Consider the following 22,146-nt stretch of genomic DNA (forward strand, 5'->3'; position numbering starts at 1 on the left):
ATAAGTAAATAAATGAATATAATTCATTCCTTGTATAGTTATTCTCAGAATGAATTGGGAATACAAAAGGGGAGGACAGATCAAGATGGAGGTTCAAAGCAACATGATCTGATCTTTCAAAAAAAGATGACTTGTAAGAATGCAGAAAGGAGACAGAACTGGGAAGGATGGAGTGTACAAAGTTAAAGATCATGGATTCCATGATTAGTAATTTGAACTTTCATCCCTACTCAACGTAAGCCCATCCGGTATTTTTGACATGGAGTATAACATGAAATAACCTTGGTGTGAAGGATGGAGGTTGGACTAAAAAAGTTGGGGACCAAATTTAAGTTTAATTGCAGTTGCACTGACAAGAGATGATGAGGGTCTGCGTTGCTTCTGGTAACACTAGATATACATATTCACTTTTATTATTAATAAAGTTTAAGCATGTTGGTATGCAGAGGCATTATTTTTATTCTCCTGCAACTTCTGATAACATTGCCTCCATATCTTTCTATCTTGGTGAATTTACTTATGCCAACCATGTGGCTTTACCAGGGCCTGGCAAACACAGTGTCTTTATACCACTATAATTTGTCTCAATATCGGGATGGACACATGACCTGGACAAATCAAATCATAATGGACTCTTCTCTTTTACTATGGTAACTGGTCCAAGCATGGACCGATCAGAGACCTTTCCTGGGATTTTTCTAATTGGAGGAACAAGGAAAAACTCTCATTCTTCTCTGATCCTAATAACTTGAGGCTATTCATTTCCATCTTCCTGAAAGGGTATTCTCCACTGCCAATCTCCTAGGTGGAGAAAGATTGACTGCAATTGAAGAGAATTATGTCAATGCACAGAGAAAAGTCTAGGTAGAAAATGGAGAGATCCCTGAAAAGATTTGAATTCATGATTATAATTAGTTATGGGCAGTATACCACCTTTGCCTTTTCTAAGATTTGAGTAGTTGAACAACAAATTCTACTTTTATGTTTCAAAACTAGTTAGATTCGGGTTTCTGTCACTTACAATCACAAGAACGCTGTCTATTATAAATGGTACTATACCAAATACAGGGTAAATGTGCTGATGATTCTTTTCATACCATGTTATAAAAACAAATTGGACTATAGCTTTATTAAAAAATGATAGCACTAACAGTAGTGGAAAGATGTAATAATAAAATGAACAATGTGATCTTCCACTTAGAAATAAAAAAAAGTACAGAAGTTGGAAATAGTGTTACAAATAAAAACTAAATCCCAGTACTAAATAATGCATAGATTTGCATTGTGTGTCCTTTTTGATACAGCACATATGAATGCACTTTCCAATCTTAAGGAAGCAGTTTCTTGTACTGCATTTTCATGTCTTTTCTGAAAACTGAAGCATTCCTGACGTATTTGCCATAGAAACAAAGAAGTGACAAAGGACACTGGTATACTATTCATCATAACCAGGACCTTGCCACCGCAGGGAAGTGTGGGTGTGCTACCACTGTGCTGTGCAGCTAGGTAGAATCTGAATTCGCACATGTTGCCTTCTCAGACAGGAGCTCTAACCCTTCAGTGCATTCATCTGATACCAGTTTGACATTTTCAATGCTATTTTGTCAAAGAGTCCAAGCACACAACATGCACTTAAAATGATTACCTCAGCACATTTGAAAAATACTTATAGTATCCTTAGGCATGGGCTAAGTTTGGCTGATTATCAATATTCATTCTATTGTGATTTATTTTGGGTTTATAAATCAGTTTATTTTGCATATATTAAATGAATCTTTACCATCACAGGTTGGGAGTGGATGGCTCCACCAGTGGTTTTTTTCACATAGAAGGGGCTCTTCATGGCTCAGCCTGTATCCTGGATCACAGCTAAATGAAACAGTAGATCCGATGGAGAAATCATGACCATAGCGGCGGCCATGTACAGGGATGCCAGGGTCCAAGCAAGAATAGGTGTTCACTGTAACACCTGGGAAACAAAAGGAATATGACAAATATTAAGCTTAATGGGACTCAGATTTGCTGAAATTAATTTCTATCTTCAAACAATTGTGAATTACAATTTTCACAAATAAATTTATGTACCCATAACTGTGTTTTAAAACCCAGAAATTTATTTAACAACTTTGTTTTGACATTCCCTTTGACATTTCCACAAAGACCAAAGTCAGGTCATTTAGTTATATAAAACCTCGAGTGTATTTAATTATCTATCACACATTTTAGTGTTATAAATTATATATATGCAATCATAGCATTAATTCATGTTTCTTGAGTTTATTATATTCCAGGAACAACTGTAAACATTTTGCAAAATTTGCTTCATTTAACCCTTCAAAGAATTCTAGGAAATTAGTTTTATGCTTAAAACTTTATTTGGTTGTTAGGTGACTTTGACTTTGGAGCCGTTGTCCATAATCAATACTATTTACAAAGAATAGGTGTTCACTGTAACACCTGGGAAACAAAAGGAATATGACAAAGAGTAAGCTTGATGGGACTCAGATTTGCTGAAATTAATTTCTATCTTCAAACAATTGTGAATTATGATTTTCACAAATAAGTTACTGTATCCATCGCTGTATTTTAAAACCCAGAAATTTATTTACAAAGTGTTTGAACATTTTAAGCAATTTTTATATTTGAACTTCATCACTTTGACAAAAAATACATATAAAAAGAAGAGTAGAGGCATTTTTCCATGTAAGAAAGTATGAACACCAGTACTTTTCTAACTAAAACAGTGCAAGTGCTCTGGTGGCTACTTGTGGGAATTTACAATAGCCTCAAAGCTTCCCTGAGATTTATAATTCCTAACTGAGAGCATACCACGGCTATGCTTTTCCCTTAATAAGATATGGTTTCCTAACTTTGGCCTTATTGACTTTTTGGCTGGAATAATTCTTTGCTGTGGGGCTGTCCTATTCATTGTAGTATGTTTAGCAGCGTCCCTGGCTGCTAGACGGCCAACAGCACTCCTGTAGTCATGGCAATCAAAAATGTCTCCGATATTGGCAAATGTTCCCTGGGGTGAAAATATGGCCCCAGTTGAGAATTGGAGTAAGGTAAAATAAATAATTCTTATTCTTTGCAAAAGGGAGATTTAAACAATGAATAACTACTGTTTTTATAATCCAAAAAATAATAATTAGCATTTTCAAAAATTATACATCATATTAAATTACATGAGAAAACATTTATTTGTATAAGCTACCCAATTTTAAAATGAAATCCAACAAAATGCTAAAAGAAGTTCTATTTTAAAGAGATAAATTGTACATTTTAAGTATATTTATGAACCATATCCATTTCATTTAAATGCTGTTTTTAATGAGGAACTAAAAGATAACAAACTTTTATCTGCAACAAAATTACTTTTACCTGCTATATTCCTCTTCTAAATATGACCATAGCTCTAGGCAACTCAAGGCTTTGAAATCCTCATTCATCTTTGAATCCCTCTCAGAATTTTTTTCCTTCACAAAATATGTGTGAAATCTACCCTCACTGAAAAGCATAATGTAATTTATTCTCTTACCTTACCAAAGTTCTTAATTACTTCAAGTCTATAAGACAAACTACAATGTCTGGCTTTTCTTTCAGTATCTTTCATCTCCAATGTGTTCTATATACAGTTTTGGACCTATATCCCTGAAACTTGTTATTTCATTGTTTTTGTATCCTACTGTTAATGGCAGTACATTCAAAGTCAGCGTCATTAAATTTAAGACTCCCAAACTGAACTCACTATTCTTAATTTCCATTAATTCCTAATAGTCATTTTTCATTACCAGTCAGGTGAATCTCCTCACTAGTTTTACACTTTATTTCTCTGCCACTTATACCCTCAATTTTCCCCTTAATTTACATAATCTTCTCAAATTTTAACTGACAAGTTCAGATCCACTCTCCTTCAAGTCTTGATCTTCTAATACTCTAGCTCATATATAACTTTTGTTTATTCAACACTCTCATGTTGTAGTGATATCTTAAGAAATCAGGAAAGTGGGGGTTTGAAAAGGTCACATAAAATGTAAGTTATGGTAAAAGCATATCAAAAAAATTTAATTATCCAAAAGTGATTTTAATTGTTTTAGATTACTCCAAGTAGAGGTCAGTGAATAGGACAAGTTACTCCTTTGATTTGTCCTTTTTTTTTTCTCCAACTGATGGATGATACATTTATTTTATGTTCCCTACTGTACTATACGCATCCAGTAGAGAAAGATAGAGTGGGGAAAAAGTGCCCCTGGAAAGGGAATAAAATGAAAGTCTGGAGTGCAAGCAGTGTAGCATTACCAAAAAAAATCCTTCCCATAGAATTTTGGTTCTCTGGAGAAATCCAGTTTTCTTTTTCAAATAAGTGTAATTAAAAAAAAAAAAAAAAAGAAAAAAAAGAAAAAGAAAGAAATTCACCAAACACCAAATATATTTTGAAAGTTTAAATTAGTATAATAATTAAAGTTTTATTCTACTACTTTTCAGGTTCGTGAATGGTTTGTTTAAAAAAAAGATAGTTTGGTTACATTCAGCTTGGGAAAGTTATCAAGTGAAAGTTATCAAGAGAAAGGTTTTTGTTTATTTGTGCTCCTGATAAGAAAGGGTTCCTGATGTTAGAGATTATATCACAATAGTAAATAAACCATAAGACTGAATAAAATAAAAATGAGAGAAAGTTATTTCTTAGAAGCTAATTTAAGAAGAAAGTTAACTGCCTCCTGGCAAATTGGACCAAAACCAATATCCAGTGTCTCTCATCTACTTCTAGCTTGGCCTCCACTCGGCCTTTTTAGGCACTAGCCCTCAATAATAACTTGGACTATGTCACCAACGGCCTATAGGTGATAAATGCTGACTGTGACAAAGGCTCTCTGCCTTGATCAAACTTTGGCAGACTCCTGATTCCTCTTTTAGACTAAACATCACCCCTGGACTCTGTCCATGGCCCATTTAGTCTAGTTTTAGCAAAAATCTTATTGGGTCAGTTTACTGATAATCCCCTTCCCCTGATATCTGATGAAACCCCTCATTTCTCGGCCCTTAATATCTTAACACCCTGGCCTGCCTTCAGAACAAATCCTGCCCTGGTAGGTTAAGCCAGAATCCCCCAATCCCTAATATTCCTTCTTCATTTTCACCTGCTACTTGGCTAGAAACCTCCTTGTAGTCAGAGGTGAGCTCAATCTCTCTGTTTTAATACAGCAACTCCATTGTGGTAAAAGTCAGCTTTACTGCCCTTAACAATTGTCAAGAATCATTTCTTCTTCTGTAACAAAGGAATGCATTTGAGCATGACCTCCTGTTTTTATTCCTCATCTGATAAGTTTATAGAGGAAAAACATAAAAGCTATTATTTATTGAGCACTTACCACATCTTACTTGTTATAACAACACTTGGCATGTGTTGTTTCATTTAATCTTTAAAATAGCCATGTGTCTGGCATATGATACAGACCGCATATCTTGGTTGAAGTGGGATTGAATGTAATTAATTGGGCATAGGATATAGCAATGGAGTAAAAGAAAAGGTGTCTGCCTATTTGTAGCATATTGATAAAAATTAATTGCTAGTAAGAATTAATGTTGGAATCAATTTAAAAAAAAGTGACTCCTATTCAGCTTTAATAAATACATGTTAAACTAAAGATCTCAGTTAAGGTCTTTCAGTTCATTTGAATTCTCAAGTATATGTTAATCCTCCTGTTGCATTTTAGAATAATGTTTAGAAAATATACTTCCATGCCATAAAGTCTAAATAAAGGGAGGCTAATAAATTAAACAATATTGTGGATAAGAAGATTAAAAAGAAAAAAGCAGTGAATATATACTGATTATGGTTTAAAAGACCAATGAGTCCATTGACCACATCTACTGAAGACACCCAATATGGAATATAAATTTATAAATATCAAATGAAAAAAATCTTTTCTTGAGGGGGAAGATGTCATAGGCGAAGTAGAATCTATTTGCACTTGCTATCTTGCAGTGATCCTCATAAATGGGCTTCTAGATCCTTTCACCAAAACAGTTTTTCATGAAAAGATATGGCAATGTATTTCTAGATGAAAATGGGTACATCTATAAATTTATATGTATGTACATACCCATACATTGCATGTATAAATATGTCAGATGCTTATAAATAAAGCAGAGACTTGTTTCTATGCACATACTAGTATCAACATTTTTTTAAAATACAAGATATATTTTAGACATTTGAACCAAAAAATAACCTTTTAAGTGAAATTATTATAAGCTGATTTCAAAACTATAAATAACACCTTAATTAAATGTTTTAATATATAGACTATGACCAGTTATGTTAGCCTTATTTAAACATATGTGTATATATTTTACTTTTCAATATTAATATAATTTTCAATACACAAAATAAAATTTAATATTTTAAATGGGAATTGTGTGCAATTAGTGGGGTAAAATATGAAAGAATGATATTGAATTTATGAAGTAAATGCGAATTTGTCAACATTCATATACATCTTAGACTGACTTTACTGATTATTGTTGGCTTTTCAGACTATGTACAAACAGTATGTGAGCTCATTTTTAAAAAATTTATTTGATACTGCTGACATTTCTTTAGTATTGCCTCTCTTAATGATGTTAGATATTGTTGGAAAATCTATTGCAGAATTTATTAAAATATGTGCTTTGTAAATCATTAGCATTCTCATTGGCCAAGGAGAGCTTCAATTTCTTTTTTTCTTTTTTTAGTTAATCTCCTAGCTCTTTTAGAGATACAATGGTAAAAGGTAAAATCAAATATAGAGAACACAAAATTATCAAAAAACATTTTGGCATTACTTACTTTCATAATGAATCTTGAAACCATTATTAGAACGGCTGTTGTCTGTTGTAAATAGAAGGTATATAAAATTACTGCTACTAAATAGAAACTGGGGCACTTGTGTGCCATTGTAAGATCCAAGCAAGGGTGACAGAAGATTTGGCCCATCATGAACTTCCAGAACATCATAATTTAGTTCAGTCTGAAACCTAAGATTAAGAGACACATGTGAAAATATAGTATTAGAATAACACTATATAGCAAAATAACACGTTAGATTGTTATTTAAATTATTATTTAAAATTTTTACCATTTTTATACTATGTTTATCTAATATATGTTATTTAAGTCCCCCACCATTTGCAAATACCAAAGTTATAAACTTTATTCCTAGATAGAATTGTCACTAAAAAGGTACGTGTATATATTTGTTGTTCATAAGATTTCTTTCAAATGTTATGGATTGTCCTCAGTAAATAAATGGCCTTTTCACTAATGAGGTATATTTTTGGAGTCAGCGTTCTTTGCCTTCCTTATTTTTAGGGAAAACTATATGATTTATATTTACTCTTCATTAAAAAGATCAGGTTTTCATTTTATTTGTTTTATATTTGAAACCTGACCTCTGCTTTATATAGTGTTTTTTGGGCAAATATTCTCACCATTAAAATATTCATATAGATTTTATTTCAAAACAGTAGTTCTAATTATAAGTAGGTAGTAACAATGATGATATAGTTGATGTTTACTAAATGCCTGAAGATAAACTACTTTATCCATATTAGTTTATGTACTCCTCCCACTCGCCCTATAAGTTAGCTCCTATTATTTATAATACTCACTTTGCAGATAAGAAAACCGAGGGCTGCAGCACTTAAACAGTATTACGTTTTCTTAAATGACAGAGCTAGGCCTCAAATCCAGATATCTGTTCCTAACCACTACGCTCAGCTGGCTGGTTTTATTTTTATATTCTTGGTTGTTGTTACTCCTATCATTTTCAATCTTTTAAAAAGACACGCTTGTGTTACAAACTGCAATCAACACAGACTTACTTTTAGCATGCATGACATATTAATAAAAATACCATTTACTATTCCTTCCTTCCATTTAAAGATTCTACCATATTCTGGATCCCAAATCACAAATCGTTGCTGTAGAAAAACTTCACATTGTATCATGGAAAACTGAATATCTTCCTTCCTTGCCCATAATGATTCTGAAGCCCAAGAAATTCTTTTCCTATCCTCACCAAGGTGTTCCTAGGAATTTTGCAGTGTTCAGCTTAAATCTTTCCACAGAAAGCCCTTACCTAACATCAAAGTGTAAGCTAGTTCTCCTATTACACTGCCACAATTTACTGTGCCTTCCGTGACACTAATCACAGTAGTGTTTGCTTGTTTGATAACTGTCTTCTTTAAGAGTCTATAAGTTCCATGAGGTCAGACAGTGTCAGTATTTGTCAATTCTTTGCATGTAGCAGACAAGCAATAAATATTTTTTGGATAAATGTACATGGATGAATGAATGTATTTTAAAGACAGAATTATCTTTCTTTTCTCTAGCGCTGTTACCAAATTTACAGGGAAAATAAACAAAAAACAAAAAACAATACTTGGACACTGCAGTTTTAACCATGCATTTTCACCTTTGTAAAATGTATCTTTCAATACACTTTTGGTAGCTAGTTATCGCCAGAACACTTTAAAAAATAATTTCCAGTTGAAATGTACACCAATTTTCAGATAACCACTTTCACTATCATACCTAACTGTCTTTTCCAGCATTACAACATTAAACTACATTATTCTTTAAAAAAGGAAACAGACAAATAAAACTCAAAACCTGGTCAAAACAAATTGAATGGAAAATTTAAAAATTAGAAACTTTATTTCATTATAAAATCTCTGATAGGATTGTGCACATGGCATATCCATAATCAAAATTAAGTGTGTAATTTAATGCTATTTAAGAAGTACAATTGAAATACTTTTCAATATGTACCACTATTACATCCTATTAAACAATATATTTAGTGAAATGAATGGATTTCATAAGTTTATCTTACTTTTTATTTTACAACCTGGAGTATATTATATTTTTCTAAAATACCTTTCCCAATAGTATAATTAAGAATAGGAAATGTACACTGACACACACATTTGCAACTGTGCTTTATGAATCCATTATTTGGTTGTTTTGTAGTCAGTCTATTGTAGTATTGAAATTGGAGCTTCACTTTGATAGCTAATCAGCTGATGATAATCAAATTAAAATGCACAGAAGAATCAGGGATTACCCTGAATTGAAGCATAAAGAAACTTAATTCTCAATAGAACAGGGCCATTAGCTGGTGATATAGAGAATATTGTTAAGTAGGAGTGAATCTGTAAAAAGAATATCATCATGGATTTTCCCGAAGGAACTATAAAAATCTTTATAATAACGAAGGAAATGTAATAGGGTTACACAATAATTTGAATTTATTTCACTTTTTTTTTCATTTTGTGTTAAGGTAGCAGTATAAATTTCCCATGAATCGCCTCAATCTAATGTTAATTTGTTTATGACATTAAATGTATTGTTTATCATAAATAAATGTTATGGAACCACAAGAGGATATTAAAAAATAAACTGGATCTAATCTTTTTCAGTTTTTGTCATCTTTTAAAAACATTCGTGATGCAATTGAAACCTATTTTGACTAAACTGAGATTGTCCTCATTAACTTAAAAAGAAAATTGCTCTCTGGGAGACTGATGTTGCTAGCTGGTGGTCAAGTAGTTGAGGACAAGAAAAGGATTAGAAAGGAACAGAAACAGATTTAGGATAATTAATGGTAAAATTAGTTTAGTTAGGAACTGTCAAATATTGAGAAAATTTAGGAACTGGGAAAAAACAAAGCAAATATTTCTCTGCATATCTGTGGATCACACTTGTTAATGGTGTTTGGTTGTGAGGAAGAGACAAACATTAAAAAAATTGCATATGTTCATTGGCGTTACAGTTGCTTTGTTTTGCATTTGTTGAAAAATATATATTTCTGAAAAATTTACTGACTAAAGCTACTTTGGGAAATCTCAAAAAGCTAACTAATGTCTAACATGTTTGTAATGTTTTTTAGGTTTTTTTTTTCTGTAGATTAATTCTAACCAATTGCTACATTTGAGAATATTGAAAACACTGCAAAACAATTATACTACCACCTTAATTATATTATCTAATATTTAAAAATGTCGTCTTCAATCAAATTAATTTAAGTTACTCATCAGTACTAGAAAGCAAGTGACATAACTCTGTAATAAATACAATTGATTATTTGGAACCAAATTCTATAAAAAAAGATTCTCAGAATGAGAGGAGCTCTTAAAGAGTTGGCAAACAGTATCCTTATGAGAGTTTGGATGGAATTCAGAAGAAAATAAGGTGTTTTTTTTAAGAATGTAACTCTTGTTAGATATTTCAGATCTATCTTGTTTCTTAAAACAATGTTAAGGGAAACATTAAGCACTAAGATATTATGAGATCACTAAACAAGGAAGTGACAGATACACACATTTTTGATTCCCAACTGACTATTTTATGCTACTAACCCTAATAGATAAAACTCTCATTTGTTTTTTAACTTAATATAAGTCCCTGGCTATTGCTTTCCTACTGAGTTACGAATAACCATGTGACAGCTCTTTACAATGTGGATTATTTAAAAGGAACTGGTTTTCTGACAAAGCACATGGAGTGCAGGCAGCCCTAACACAAAATCTCATATCCCTAAAGGGCCTCAAGAAAGAAGAAATGGGAGAAGATCTTTAAATAATTTTCTGTTCAAATAGCTCCAACTCAAGAATCCTATGGGCATGTCTGTGTGTTTGTGTGTGTGTGTGTGTGTGTGTGTGTGTGTGTGTGTGTGCTTGTAAAATTCACTCATCAGAGCATAATTCCACTATATTTATATATTTATATACTTACCACATGAATACAATGTTTACAAAGGTTTCTTTACTTTTTTTTTTTAAAGAAAGGGGTTGAGAGATAAGGGGAGTCAACAATATAATTGAGAAATTATATAGAAACTTATATGTGGATTTCTGAATAGTGATCCAATCACAGATCAGAAGCTTCATTCTTTTAACATTTTAATCATCACTATTATATAATCTTTCACCACAAAGGTAATTATAAAACTAATTCAAATTCATTACTACTAATTATCGTAGGGGAAAAAAAAAAGCAGGACTCTGCTAACCAATCACTAACCCACTTTAATTTGATAGTCATTTTTGTGAAGGACTTGTTAAGATAGGTAGTGTGCATAACTATCTTATGCGGCAACATGGTATTGATTTAACTGTGTTTACAGCACCTTTGCCTGTTGAGATCTAGCACAGCAGAATTCATAGGCCCTTCAAAATATAGGACAACTAAAGTCATTGATTTAAAGGTCATATGTTCATATCTCAGTAATTTGCTCAGTAATTTGTGTATATATATATATATATATATACACCTATATATATCATCTTGAAGATCTCAATAGTACTGATACAGCATTAAAAAAATAAAAAATTAACTTGAACACTGAAGGTTAAAGTGGGCAAACAGATGAAGCATTCAAGGCACAACAGTTGACTACTGCAGTAAAATTATATATTGATTTGGTAAATAAAATGGAGAATGTCGAGTATTCTTTTAGATAATATATATTTTTCAAAGGTAGAAAAATGTTTCCAGAGACCTTTCAAATGTAATTTTGATAGAGTGTCCGGGTTCAGCTTCAATCACCCATTCACAATTCAAAGAGTCTTTATAGTATCCTGGCCATCCTGGTGAGAGAATCAATCCACTGGGAGCTGAAAAATGGCCACCGCATGGAGCTGAAACACGATATCGGAGAGCAAGAATAGAACTTTCAGAACAAGTTGCAGAAATTATTGTTAATACTAACTATAATTTTTAAAATGAATCTTTGCATGTACTTATTAAACGCTAGTTCATAATGTTTTAAAACTAGAAGCGCATCTAGTCCTTCTGTTATTGAGTGATTATTTTTCTTTAAAACAGTAAATTACTTTTTAAACTATGGCATAGCTACACAGTCAACATTTCAGAAGAACTGATCATCCTCAAATTTCTCAATAACATCTCTTAACTACGTTCTTGTGTCTCCATTATCTTCATCTTCAAAACTTGAAAAATAAAGTAACTTGTTAATTTTAGTTTCTCTTTAATTTTCTGCTTTATGTTATCAAACACTACTAATTTGTGCTACACACTGCCTAAAACTTTGATTTTCCTTTTTCCAGTCTATACTACAATTTTGGCCTTCATTAATTCATTGATCTTCCTTAATTTCCCATCTGCTAATTTCTCTCTTGCTTCAGTCCAGCTGTCAGAATAATGTTCTTCAAATTACAGTTTCATCATACCATTCATTCTCTTTTCTAAACATGTATTTTGATCCCTTTCCCTTCAACATCTGATTCAAATTCTTTGCGTCCTTAATTATTTATCAAGTATTTCCTGCATTCAACCCACAAGTATTCAATCTATGGCTTTTCCTTAAACTCACACAAAAATGAAACTACAATGATAACATTGTAATTTCAGTAGCTACTTGATTAAGTCTTTTAGTGTAAATGCCTCATTTTACGCTAAGATGGAAGATGAATAAAAAAAGTTCAGAAAACAGCAACTTGCCAAGGTTCACAAGGCTTAAAAGTCTAAAATGTATTTGCAAGTCAGTTTTTACAAAATAGGACCTCAAAACCCGTCTTCTCCCATTATTTCTTGCGTTGATAAATGAAACTACCATCCATGGAGTTGCACAAGCCAGTGAACCAGAGGCTGTCATCTTTCATATTTTCATTATCCTTAGCATTTACTCCCTTATCCAACCTATAATAAAGCTCACTCTTGCCTATCTCTAGTCTATAACTGCCATAACAGTTCAAATTACCATAATCTTATCCCTGAAGTAAACCCTCCTAACTGACCCTCCTAATTCATCTTTTCATCCACCTTAACTATCCTCCCTCCATGCTATAGCCAGAGTGATTTTTTTCTTTTTAAACCACAAATCTGATCACGCCCTTCACTGGCATCTTTCTGTGTTGATCAACATGGCCCCGCATGATCCAGCTGTTGCTTCCTCTCTGGCCTGGTCTCTGAACTTTTCCCTTCCACTCAACAGCCCAGCTACATTAGTCTCCTCTAAACCTTCAGGAAGTACACACAGGGGGAAAAAAAAAAAAAAAAAAAAAGAAGCAAAAATTTATTTGAATTATCAAAAGTTACTCAGAAAGAAAAAAATATCAATTATATCAGCTTTTCAACACATTACAGACCATTCCCAAAGACTTCCAATGTTATAGTTTTTATTTAAATATTTGCATTTGAACTCTACCCGATGTGTTCTTATTTTTGTTGTTTGTTTCCATCCACCTTACAGAATTTATAAAACCTATTGCACCAGATCCTGCTTTTTACTCTGTTTTATTCTTCAAATAATTTGATGTAACCCAAATAAAATTAAAAAAAATATTTATAAATTGGCTTAGGAATCAAGCATTACTATAAAATGTTCATTTGAAAAAAATATCTTTCTATGTGAAACTACCAAAATTTGTTATTTCTATGAGAAACAACTTTCATATAAAACTAAATTTTCTTCCGTAGTAGAATTTAATTGTTTCCTAAAAAGCTTTTAAAGGAGACCATTTTCATGAAGATTATTTACTCTTCCCTGTTATGATGACTCATAATTAGGTCTCCTGTAGGGTTATTATGCATTTCAAAAATAAAATTATGTGCATAATAGTCACTTAAATTACCATATTTAAAAAACAGAATAAAGTATTTTGGTGAGAGAAGTTCCCAGAAATACTGAGACTTTCTCACAAAGATCCTTAATATATTATCACCTCATATTGTTCTAGGAAAGTATTTGTGCATTTCAGTCTAACCATCATTTAAAGAGATAACAAGTCATAAAATTAACAAGTGAGTAATAAGCCACAAAGGGTACTCAGAAGCATTTTGGCTGGGCCCTCAGTCCAAAGTGTGAGAGAAGCTGCTAGGAGGGGGCTTTAAGCAAGGGAGAAACATAATGATGAGGTCTCTGTTTGTTTTCTGAATGATGACCCTGCTAAAAAATGACTCTTCTTCAAGCTAACTTATGACATATGCTGAAGAAGCTTCTTTTTCTTACATATAGGGTTGGAACTCTCAAAAAGTATTATTCCCAAAGTATGGATTCCTAGCATTTCAAAAATAAAATTATGTGCATAATAATTATTTAAATTATCATATTTTAAAAGACAAAGAGTAAAGTATTTTAATGAGAAAAGGTCCTGGACACATGGAGTGTTTCTGACAGAAGTTCTTGATATGTTATTGACTCCCCAAGAGGGTGTGAGAGAGATGACACTCAGTAAAGGTCAGTCAGGAAAAGCCTCCTGGTCACTGTGACTAGCAGGCCTGAGGCAGGAAGCTGTGCACATGGAGAAGCCATGGTTTCGCAACAACATCAGGGTATAGAGTGGACAAAATGCAAGACAAAATACAGAGAAACCAGGTATAGAGAAAACATTCAAGAAAAAAAGAAAAACAAACAAACAAATCACAACAGCAACAACAACAAAAACAGATGCTGAAATATGACCAAAGCAGAAAGCAGTACAGAATATAAGAATGGAAAATAAAATAAAATAGCTTCAGAGCAAAGAACTAATAATAATATTAACAAAGATTTGGATGTGTAAAGAGAAACCTAAACATAATATGAATAACAATGCAAACAGAAAAACAATAACTTAGTAGCCCAACCTTGTAATCTTGCCATCTTCATGTACTGCTTGTATTATATAATTAATAATTTTCTTTAAATGGACACTTTTATTTTAATTTAAATGACCTCTTTAGACTTGCCTTAAGCAAAAATATATATTCTTTTGTGTACTAGTTATATATATTTCCAAATGCCTGAAAATAAATATGTAGCTATTGAAATTTAAGAAATGCTTATATATTTAACACCTAAAATAAGCTTGTATACCTCCAGGTATAAAGGCACTACAATTTAAAAAAGATTTCTTTAAAAGTCAGTAAGTAACTATCCCTGATTGAACAACGGGAACTTGTAAGCAGAACTACAGAAAGCAGAAAGATCAAGACCATATGAGATATTTTCCAAGTCCCATTCATTCATTCATTCATTCATTCATTAATCATTTACTTACTCATATTTCAGTCATACGACAGACAATTGTGTGTCTGATATGTGCCTGTGTGGTATTTGTACTACTTCTACTAGTTAACATTTATTGATTGTTCCCCCTACGTGGCAGCTGCTGTGCAAGAATTCCCTCGGATTATTTTATATAATGCTCAAAATAATGTAGCCACATAGATGCTATTATTATAGATAAGAACACTGATATGTAGAGAAGTTAAGTAATTTGCATATCGGCTTATAAGGATTCGAACAGAGGCAATTTGACTCTAGAAACTTCTTTCTAATATCATTAAGATAGTTTCCTTCCTTTCTTTTCAATGTCTATGTGCAAAAGACAGAAATATAAACAAAAAGTAACAATGTCACAAATTCTATAAACGATGTATGTCCATGAGACAAGGGATGTGAAAGAGGGCATGAAGTCTTCATGAAAGAAATTCTGTTTAATTTAAGTCTTCAAGGATGTGAGAATTCACCAGGACAAGAAAGAGAGGACATTGTAAATGAAAGCCACAGCATGTACAAAATGTAGAATTGACTTAGCACAATGTTACTTTTTTAGGGAATCAAGAAATGATGGGAGATGAAGGAACAAGACTAGTAAAGGACCTATATTAAGAAAAGGTGAAGGGGAATATAGTCAATAATATTCTGATAAGTTTGCACGGTGACAGATGATTACTAGAATTAATGGGGTGATCACATCGTAAGGTATAAAAATGTTAAATTAATATATCTACACTTGGGAACTAATATAACTAATATGATATTTTATACCAACTACATTAAAGTAAAAAAAAATAAAGTGAATCACAGACATTTGAAAAACTGTAGGCAAAGGATACATACATATATATATATATATATATATATATATATATATACACATATATATATATATATATATATATATATACAGACAAAGAATAAGATTTCCATTTAAATGGAAATTGCATGTAAGATGAACTAAGGGCAGTGAACCTGAAGTTGGTGAAATCAATTAGGAGACCCATATGATTATCTAGGAAAGGCATAATCAGATTCTGAAATACATTGGTTATAGGGAAGGGCTGAATATAAGAGATATTTAGGAGGCAGACTCAAAAGCATTTACTGATTACATGCAATGAGGAAGCTAGAGAAAGGGGTCTAAACTGGCCCTTGGAACCATGGCATATATAACAGGATGATGGTGATTCCTGTTCATTGAAATGGGGAACACAACACAGGAAGGAGTTTCATGTAGAAAGATAATGAGATTCAGAGCTGAGATTAAAAGGTCTGGGGAATACCACAAAAAACAACAGAAACATAGAATTTCAAGCACTTGGCTATATTAGATTTCATTTTTAACATAAGCTGATGTTAGAGCTTCAATATAGGTAGAAGATAAAGGTGACTACTTAGAAGAAAAAGAAAATAAAACATGGATTAAGACGTAACTCTTTGAAAAAAAATATTTTATTTTAATAAAATTAAGTAGGTATTGACCAATACCTGTTATATTACTTACTACATTGGAGCAAAGGCTCAGATGGACTATTTCTGTTGAGTCTTCCTCTGTGTTAATTAGGATGATTGTAGTTGGTACAATAAATGGCTAGATTTTAGTAGCTTAACAGTATGTTTATTTCTCGCTTGACGAAAATGGCCCTTAACTTTGCTAAACTTTAGACAGGTTTCTTCAAGACTCTGACACCCTTACCTAACTTCCTCCAGTGTTTTTCCACTAGCTCACCTCAGCCCTTAAAAACCTTCCCTCCATGTAGTTGAGTTCAGTCTCTCCTTCCTATTGCAATAGCCTTGGATGAAGTCTTCCTTGCCTTTTGAACTCTATCTGGTGATACTTTTGATATACTCAGGTAACAGTACACTGAGGTAAACCTATTGACAGAATAGCCTTCTTCCTTCTCTCAAGACCTAGGAGATGGCAAAGCCTCAGCCATTTTCAACATATAACTTCCTAGATTGCCTTGGTGGCCATGTCCATTTCAGCTGGCAGGAAAGGAAACAGAACATGGAGGATCACTCTCTGTAAACTTTTTATGGACCATGACCTTGAAGTTATTTGCACTACTTCTGCTTACTCGCTTGGCCCTACCTAACTGCAAAGGAGGCTGTGAAATGAAGTCCCTCAGCTGGGCATCTATTTCCTTCCTACCACTCTATATAATGAATGGGGTAACAGTGTAAAGGTGTGTTAGCTAGCCATTTATGTCATACCTACTAAGATAGTCATAATGCTTTCCAGTTTCGAGTATGCTTTTATATACATTACTTCACTTGATTCTATTAATAATCTTGTGGCATAAAACTGCTGGTTTTTCTTATGCCAGTTTTGAAGATGAGGAAAATAATCACGGAATATATGACTTGCTGAGAAACACAGATCTAAGTAGTGGCTGAGGTGAAATTCAAATTTAAATCTTTAAATTCTAAGTTAGGAACTACTTCCATGATACATGTATTTAATTTTCTGAGAGACATTTATTTCAGCACATCTTATTCTCTTTAAATTAGGTTTAGTGAAGACAGAGATGGATGGTTTGGGGGATAGAATATGCAACCCAAACATTTTTAATATAAATCTGAGATTCTGATCATCCCATTTTTAAGTGCTTACCCAATAGTAATTTATTATTTATACATTCATTAATTCAATAAACATTTAGTTTCTTTTATATATATATATATATATATATATGCATGTGTATATCTATATAATATCTATCTATATATCAATCTATATATGTATCTCTCTCTCTCCCTCTCTCTCTCTCTCTCTCTCTCTCTCTCTCTCTCTCTCTCTCTATATATATATATATATATATATATATATATATATATATATATCTACAGAAGGTGCCAAAAAAATGTATACACATTTTAAGAAAGGAAAAAAACTGTATTAAAATTATACCGATGTTAATCACTTGTAATACACCTCTTGTAATTGCAGAAGTCAAATGTGACTTGTATTCATCTTTTGTTATTGGTATATATCGAGTATTACAATTTTAATACAGTTTTTTTTTCCTTTGTTAAAATGTGTATACATTTTTTGGCACGATCTGTATATATGTATATATAGATATAGATAGATAGATATAGATACAGATGTAAAGATACGACTCTAGCTGCTGAAATTAAATACAAAAAATTTATATGTCATTATATATCTGCCCTCAAGAGACACCCAATTTCTACAACGAAGATAGGCACAGCTAACATGCAATGTAAGTACATGTTTGAGCTGAACAGATAGCCTGGAAATGTAGAGGAGAGACAGGTAACATCCCAAGGACATTAGGAAAGAGTTCTTGAAGGAGATTTTTGTCTGAGGTGAGTTTGATTAAAAAATGAGTAGAAGCTGGAGGGTGGTGGACAGAAAGAGCAGAGATAGGAAGTGAGAAACACTAATATGTGTGAGGGAAAGTCAAGCACATCTTTGTTCCTGAAGCTTATAGTTAGCGGTAAAATAAAGAGAAAAGCTTTCAGTTTTAGGCAGTGGTTACTGCTTTCACATCTTAGTGGCTACCAGGGAACATGTTAAAGTGCAGATTCCCAGAATGCACTTCTAGTAGTTGTAAGGTGGGACCCCAAAATCTGCATTGTTAACAAGATCCTCACCCCACCAAAATAACTCAGTTTATTTTATTGCTGTTGGCCCACAAACCATACTGACAAACTCTAAGAGAATGTGGCTGGCCGGTAGCTCCAAGATTCTCATTGATAATCTCCCAGGTTCCTGGGAGAAAGGGGATTTGGATTGTTGCCTCTGAATCCCAATTTTGAAAGCAATGAAAACAGAGCATAAATGATAAGTATAAAGTACACATACATAGTTCATTTATCCAGTTTTCTTTTTTAAGGCCTGAAGAAAGTCTGTGGTAAAAAATTTGACTTGGAATGTTGACTCATTTTTGTGTTACTTTAAGTAGAATTAACAAATTCAAAATGCCCAGTATGTTTTAAGACCTGTATGGAAGCGTCAGAAGTGTTTCAGACTGTATTCAGCCAAAATTCTCTAGAATAAAAGTGCTAAGGAATTCTGTGGTTCCACAGCAGGAGATTTATGTCATCTGAGAAGTGGCACTTAGGTGCTCAGAAGGCGGTTGGGCACTGGGAGAGCTGGTTTTATTGCAGGGCTCTGGCTAGAAGAGATTTTACAAAGTGATCACCCTAATATTTGGCCTGACAGATAGCCCTTCTGTGGAGATGTGCATGACAAAATCGAGATGCCATATCAGGGATTATCAAATAGTGACAGGTACATTTCTTCCCCCCCACCCCGCCCTTTTTTTTTAAACTTGCTTTATGGTTATAGGTGTGGCAATTAATCACCAATTCTTTCCAACCTCAACACAATGGATGATGTTTCAAAGAAAAGTACAGGAAACAATTTGGGTTTGTTTGTAGGATAAAAAGAGGAAGAAACAAACACAGACATTAAAGGTCCGGGATTTAAGAGAAGCAATCATAGCTCTGTAACTCCTTCCATTTTCATAATCTCTTCCTTCCCCCATAACCAGCTCCACAGGGGCTAGGAGCATAACCCTGCAGATTGCTACTAAATTTGTTTCTCCTATTGTAGTCCTCCAGGAGACCTGGAATTTAATACTATCTAAACATGTAACTAACAGAGGGGTTTATTTTCAGATATAAATATGCATACGTATGTGTGACTACACACACTGTCTATGAAAACCACAAATAAATTCTGATTTATGCATCAGATTGTTACCCTAATTGCTCCCTCAAAAGAACTCCCTCTGAAGAGAATGCGGTATCAATGAATGAGAAAGGTTTTCTTTCCTTTGAGGCTAATTGAGATTCAAGAGCAAATCCCTTATCCTCAAAGGGAAATTTTATCAGGCATGCACATCCAGTCTTGCCTCCAAACAGTTCTCCAGGGACTTCAGTCCCATCCTAGTCACTCCTGGAATTCTCTCAGATATCCCATTAGGGAGTAGGAAGAAGCATAAGCCATATTTATGCAGGGAGTTCTTGCTTGAGTAAGCATTTTATGGAGCATTCTGAAATCGGTGGAACAAAACCAGAAATTGGTTTGTTTGTTTGTTTGTTTGTTTGTTTTCCTAATCACTGCCTTCAAACATGCACTGCCAAATCTCCCTCTCCATAAAAAATTAAAAAATAAAAAAGAAAAAAATAAAAAAGAAAGAAAAGAAAATGTTGGCAGATCCTCTAATTTTCTCATTACTTTCTGTATTAAAAAACTTGGTCCAGTCCAACTTAAAACTCTTACCTCATTCCCTCCATCCACCCACCCACTCACCCACCCACCCAAGGTTCAACTTTGAGCAACAGCCAGAGAGACTCGGAGGATGGGATGATGGATGCTGATGGAGGGCCATTATTTCATTCATTATTTCATTCAGTACCTGGAGTAGAGAAGACTTTGATACCTTATTCTCAACTTGTCCCCTTCCTCAATCTTTTAGGTCCCTTTCCTATCGTGTGTAAGGGCTAAAATGAGGAAGATTGTGCTGTTATAGTTCTCTGGCTGTTATTTCCCACACTAACCCTGATTGGTCCCTGATTCCTTCCATTTGTCAGATAATGGAAGATGGTTGTTCTCCCTGAAAATAAATTAGTTATTTGGAAAGGCCAAGAGTGGGTAGGGGTGGCCTCTAACTGCATAATTCCCTGACATAAAAGAAGCTCAACCTTTTCCAGTCACCTCCCTGCTATTACCCTTGACAGTACACTCTATGATCTCTGGTTGTTGGGTTTCTTTCACCTGGTGGCCAAACCTCGGCACCATCTTTGGTATTAATTTGACGCATAGGAAACTCACAGTTAACTTGCCAAATTGTTTAAACGAGACAGTTTTCCCCTCTCTTCAATCTGTCAGCTGACACCAATTCTCTTTCTCTTGCTCAATGGGAATAGAAGACAGATCAACAAGTACACTATATAATCAGATATCCACCTGGAGATTCTAGTTCCTCTTTCTCACAGGCAACTCCGTTCTCTATGAGGGATTCTTTTAGAGCAGGGGTGTCAAAACTGCGGCCTGCGGGCCAACTGCGTCCGCAATTCATTGTTAATTGGCCTACAGCAAATTCCAAAAATATATTTAGTTTACTTAAATAAACCAGGTGAGGCAATACGTACTTCACCTGGAGTGAGTGGCCCAGCTGTTTGTGTATTTTACCGCACATGGCCCTTGGTAAAAAACGTTGAAAAAAGTTTGGACACCCCTGTTTTAGAGCCCTTCTCCTCAACTTGGCTTAAAGAGAAGGAGATTAGCGTCCTCCTTCTTGTAGGGAGGTAAATAAAACTCTGAACAACTTTTTGACTCCAACAGTTACAGATGGATAGATAAGGATACTGTGCTTCCTTGAAAATAAGACCTAGCCGGATAATCAGCTCTAATGCGTCTTTTGGAGCAAAAATTAATATAAGACCCGGTATTATATTATATTACGCCCAATATTATATTTATTATATTGTAATATTATATTATATTATATTACATTATATTATATTATACCTGGTCTTATAGTAAAATAAGACCGGGTCTTACATTAATTTTTGCTCCAAAAGATGCATTAGAGCTGATTGTCCACCTAGGTCTTATTTTCGGGATACACAGTAGATAGATAGATGATAAATAGATAGATACAAATGTAGCTCTCGATCTCCTTACTTTTCATTTGTTGCTTATATAAATTGGGAGTCAGACGCCTGAGGTCATGATTGAGCAAGACAAGTTAGTTAAAACCCACTTAATAAGTCATGAAGGGGGTATTTTGACCTCACTTTGTTTTTTTTTTTTTTGAGGGGGATATTGAATTTTTCTCCTTAACTGGAGGCCTATGTTGCCAATTCCAAAGTAATAAAAAAATTGCTTTTACACCTTGTTATGCATTTTGTTCCTATTGTTTTTCTTGTTAGGGAGACTATAATGATAGTAATATTCAAAATAATTATAAGTCTCCAGAAAAAGGGGGCAACTTTTCTTTGTTAGTTTTAACTCTGTGTCTTAATTAAACCAGCAGCTTTGAGCCAATAGCATTCACCTGACTCTTCCAATATATTTCATTAAGGGTAATCCTCTTTATCTACAAAGAAAGCAGGG

The 22,146-nt window shown here is 33.4% G+C and overlaps 1 protein-coding gene across 1 annotated transcript in view; it reads right to left on the reverse strand.

Annotated features, from left to right (window-relative positions):
* The window catches only part of CSMD3 (CUB and Sushi multiple domains 3), a 1,093,095-nt gene that overhangs the window by 375,328 nt on the left and 695,621 nt on the right, over positions 1 to 22,146 (reverse strand). The window contains exons 17-19 of the mRNA XM_033126920.1: positions 11,544 to 11,682; positions 6,830 to 7,017; positions 1,781 to 1,969 (exon numbers count right to left, since the gene is read on the reverse strand). Of these exons, the coding sequence (XP_032982811.1) occupies positions 1,781 to 1,969; positions 6,830 to 7,017; positions 11,544 to 11,682 (516 nt within the window). The remainder of the gene's footprint in view (positions 1 to 1,780; positions 1,970 to 6,829; positions 7,018 to 11,543; positions 11,683 to 22,146) is intronic.

The sequence above is a fragment of the Rhinolophus ferrumequinum genome, chromosome 14 (genome assembly GCF_004115265.2).
Source record: "Rhinolophus ferrumequinum isolate MPI-CBG mRhiFer1 chromosome 14, mRhiFer1_v1.p, whole genome shotgun sequence".
Taxonomy (NCBI): domain Eukaryota; kingdom Metazoa; phylum Chordata; class Mammalia; order Chiroptera; family Rhinolophidae; genus Rhinolophus; species Rhinolophus ferrumequinum.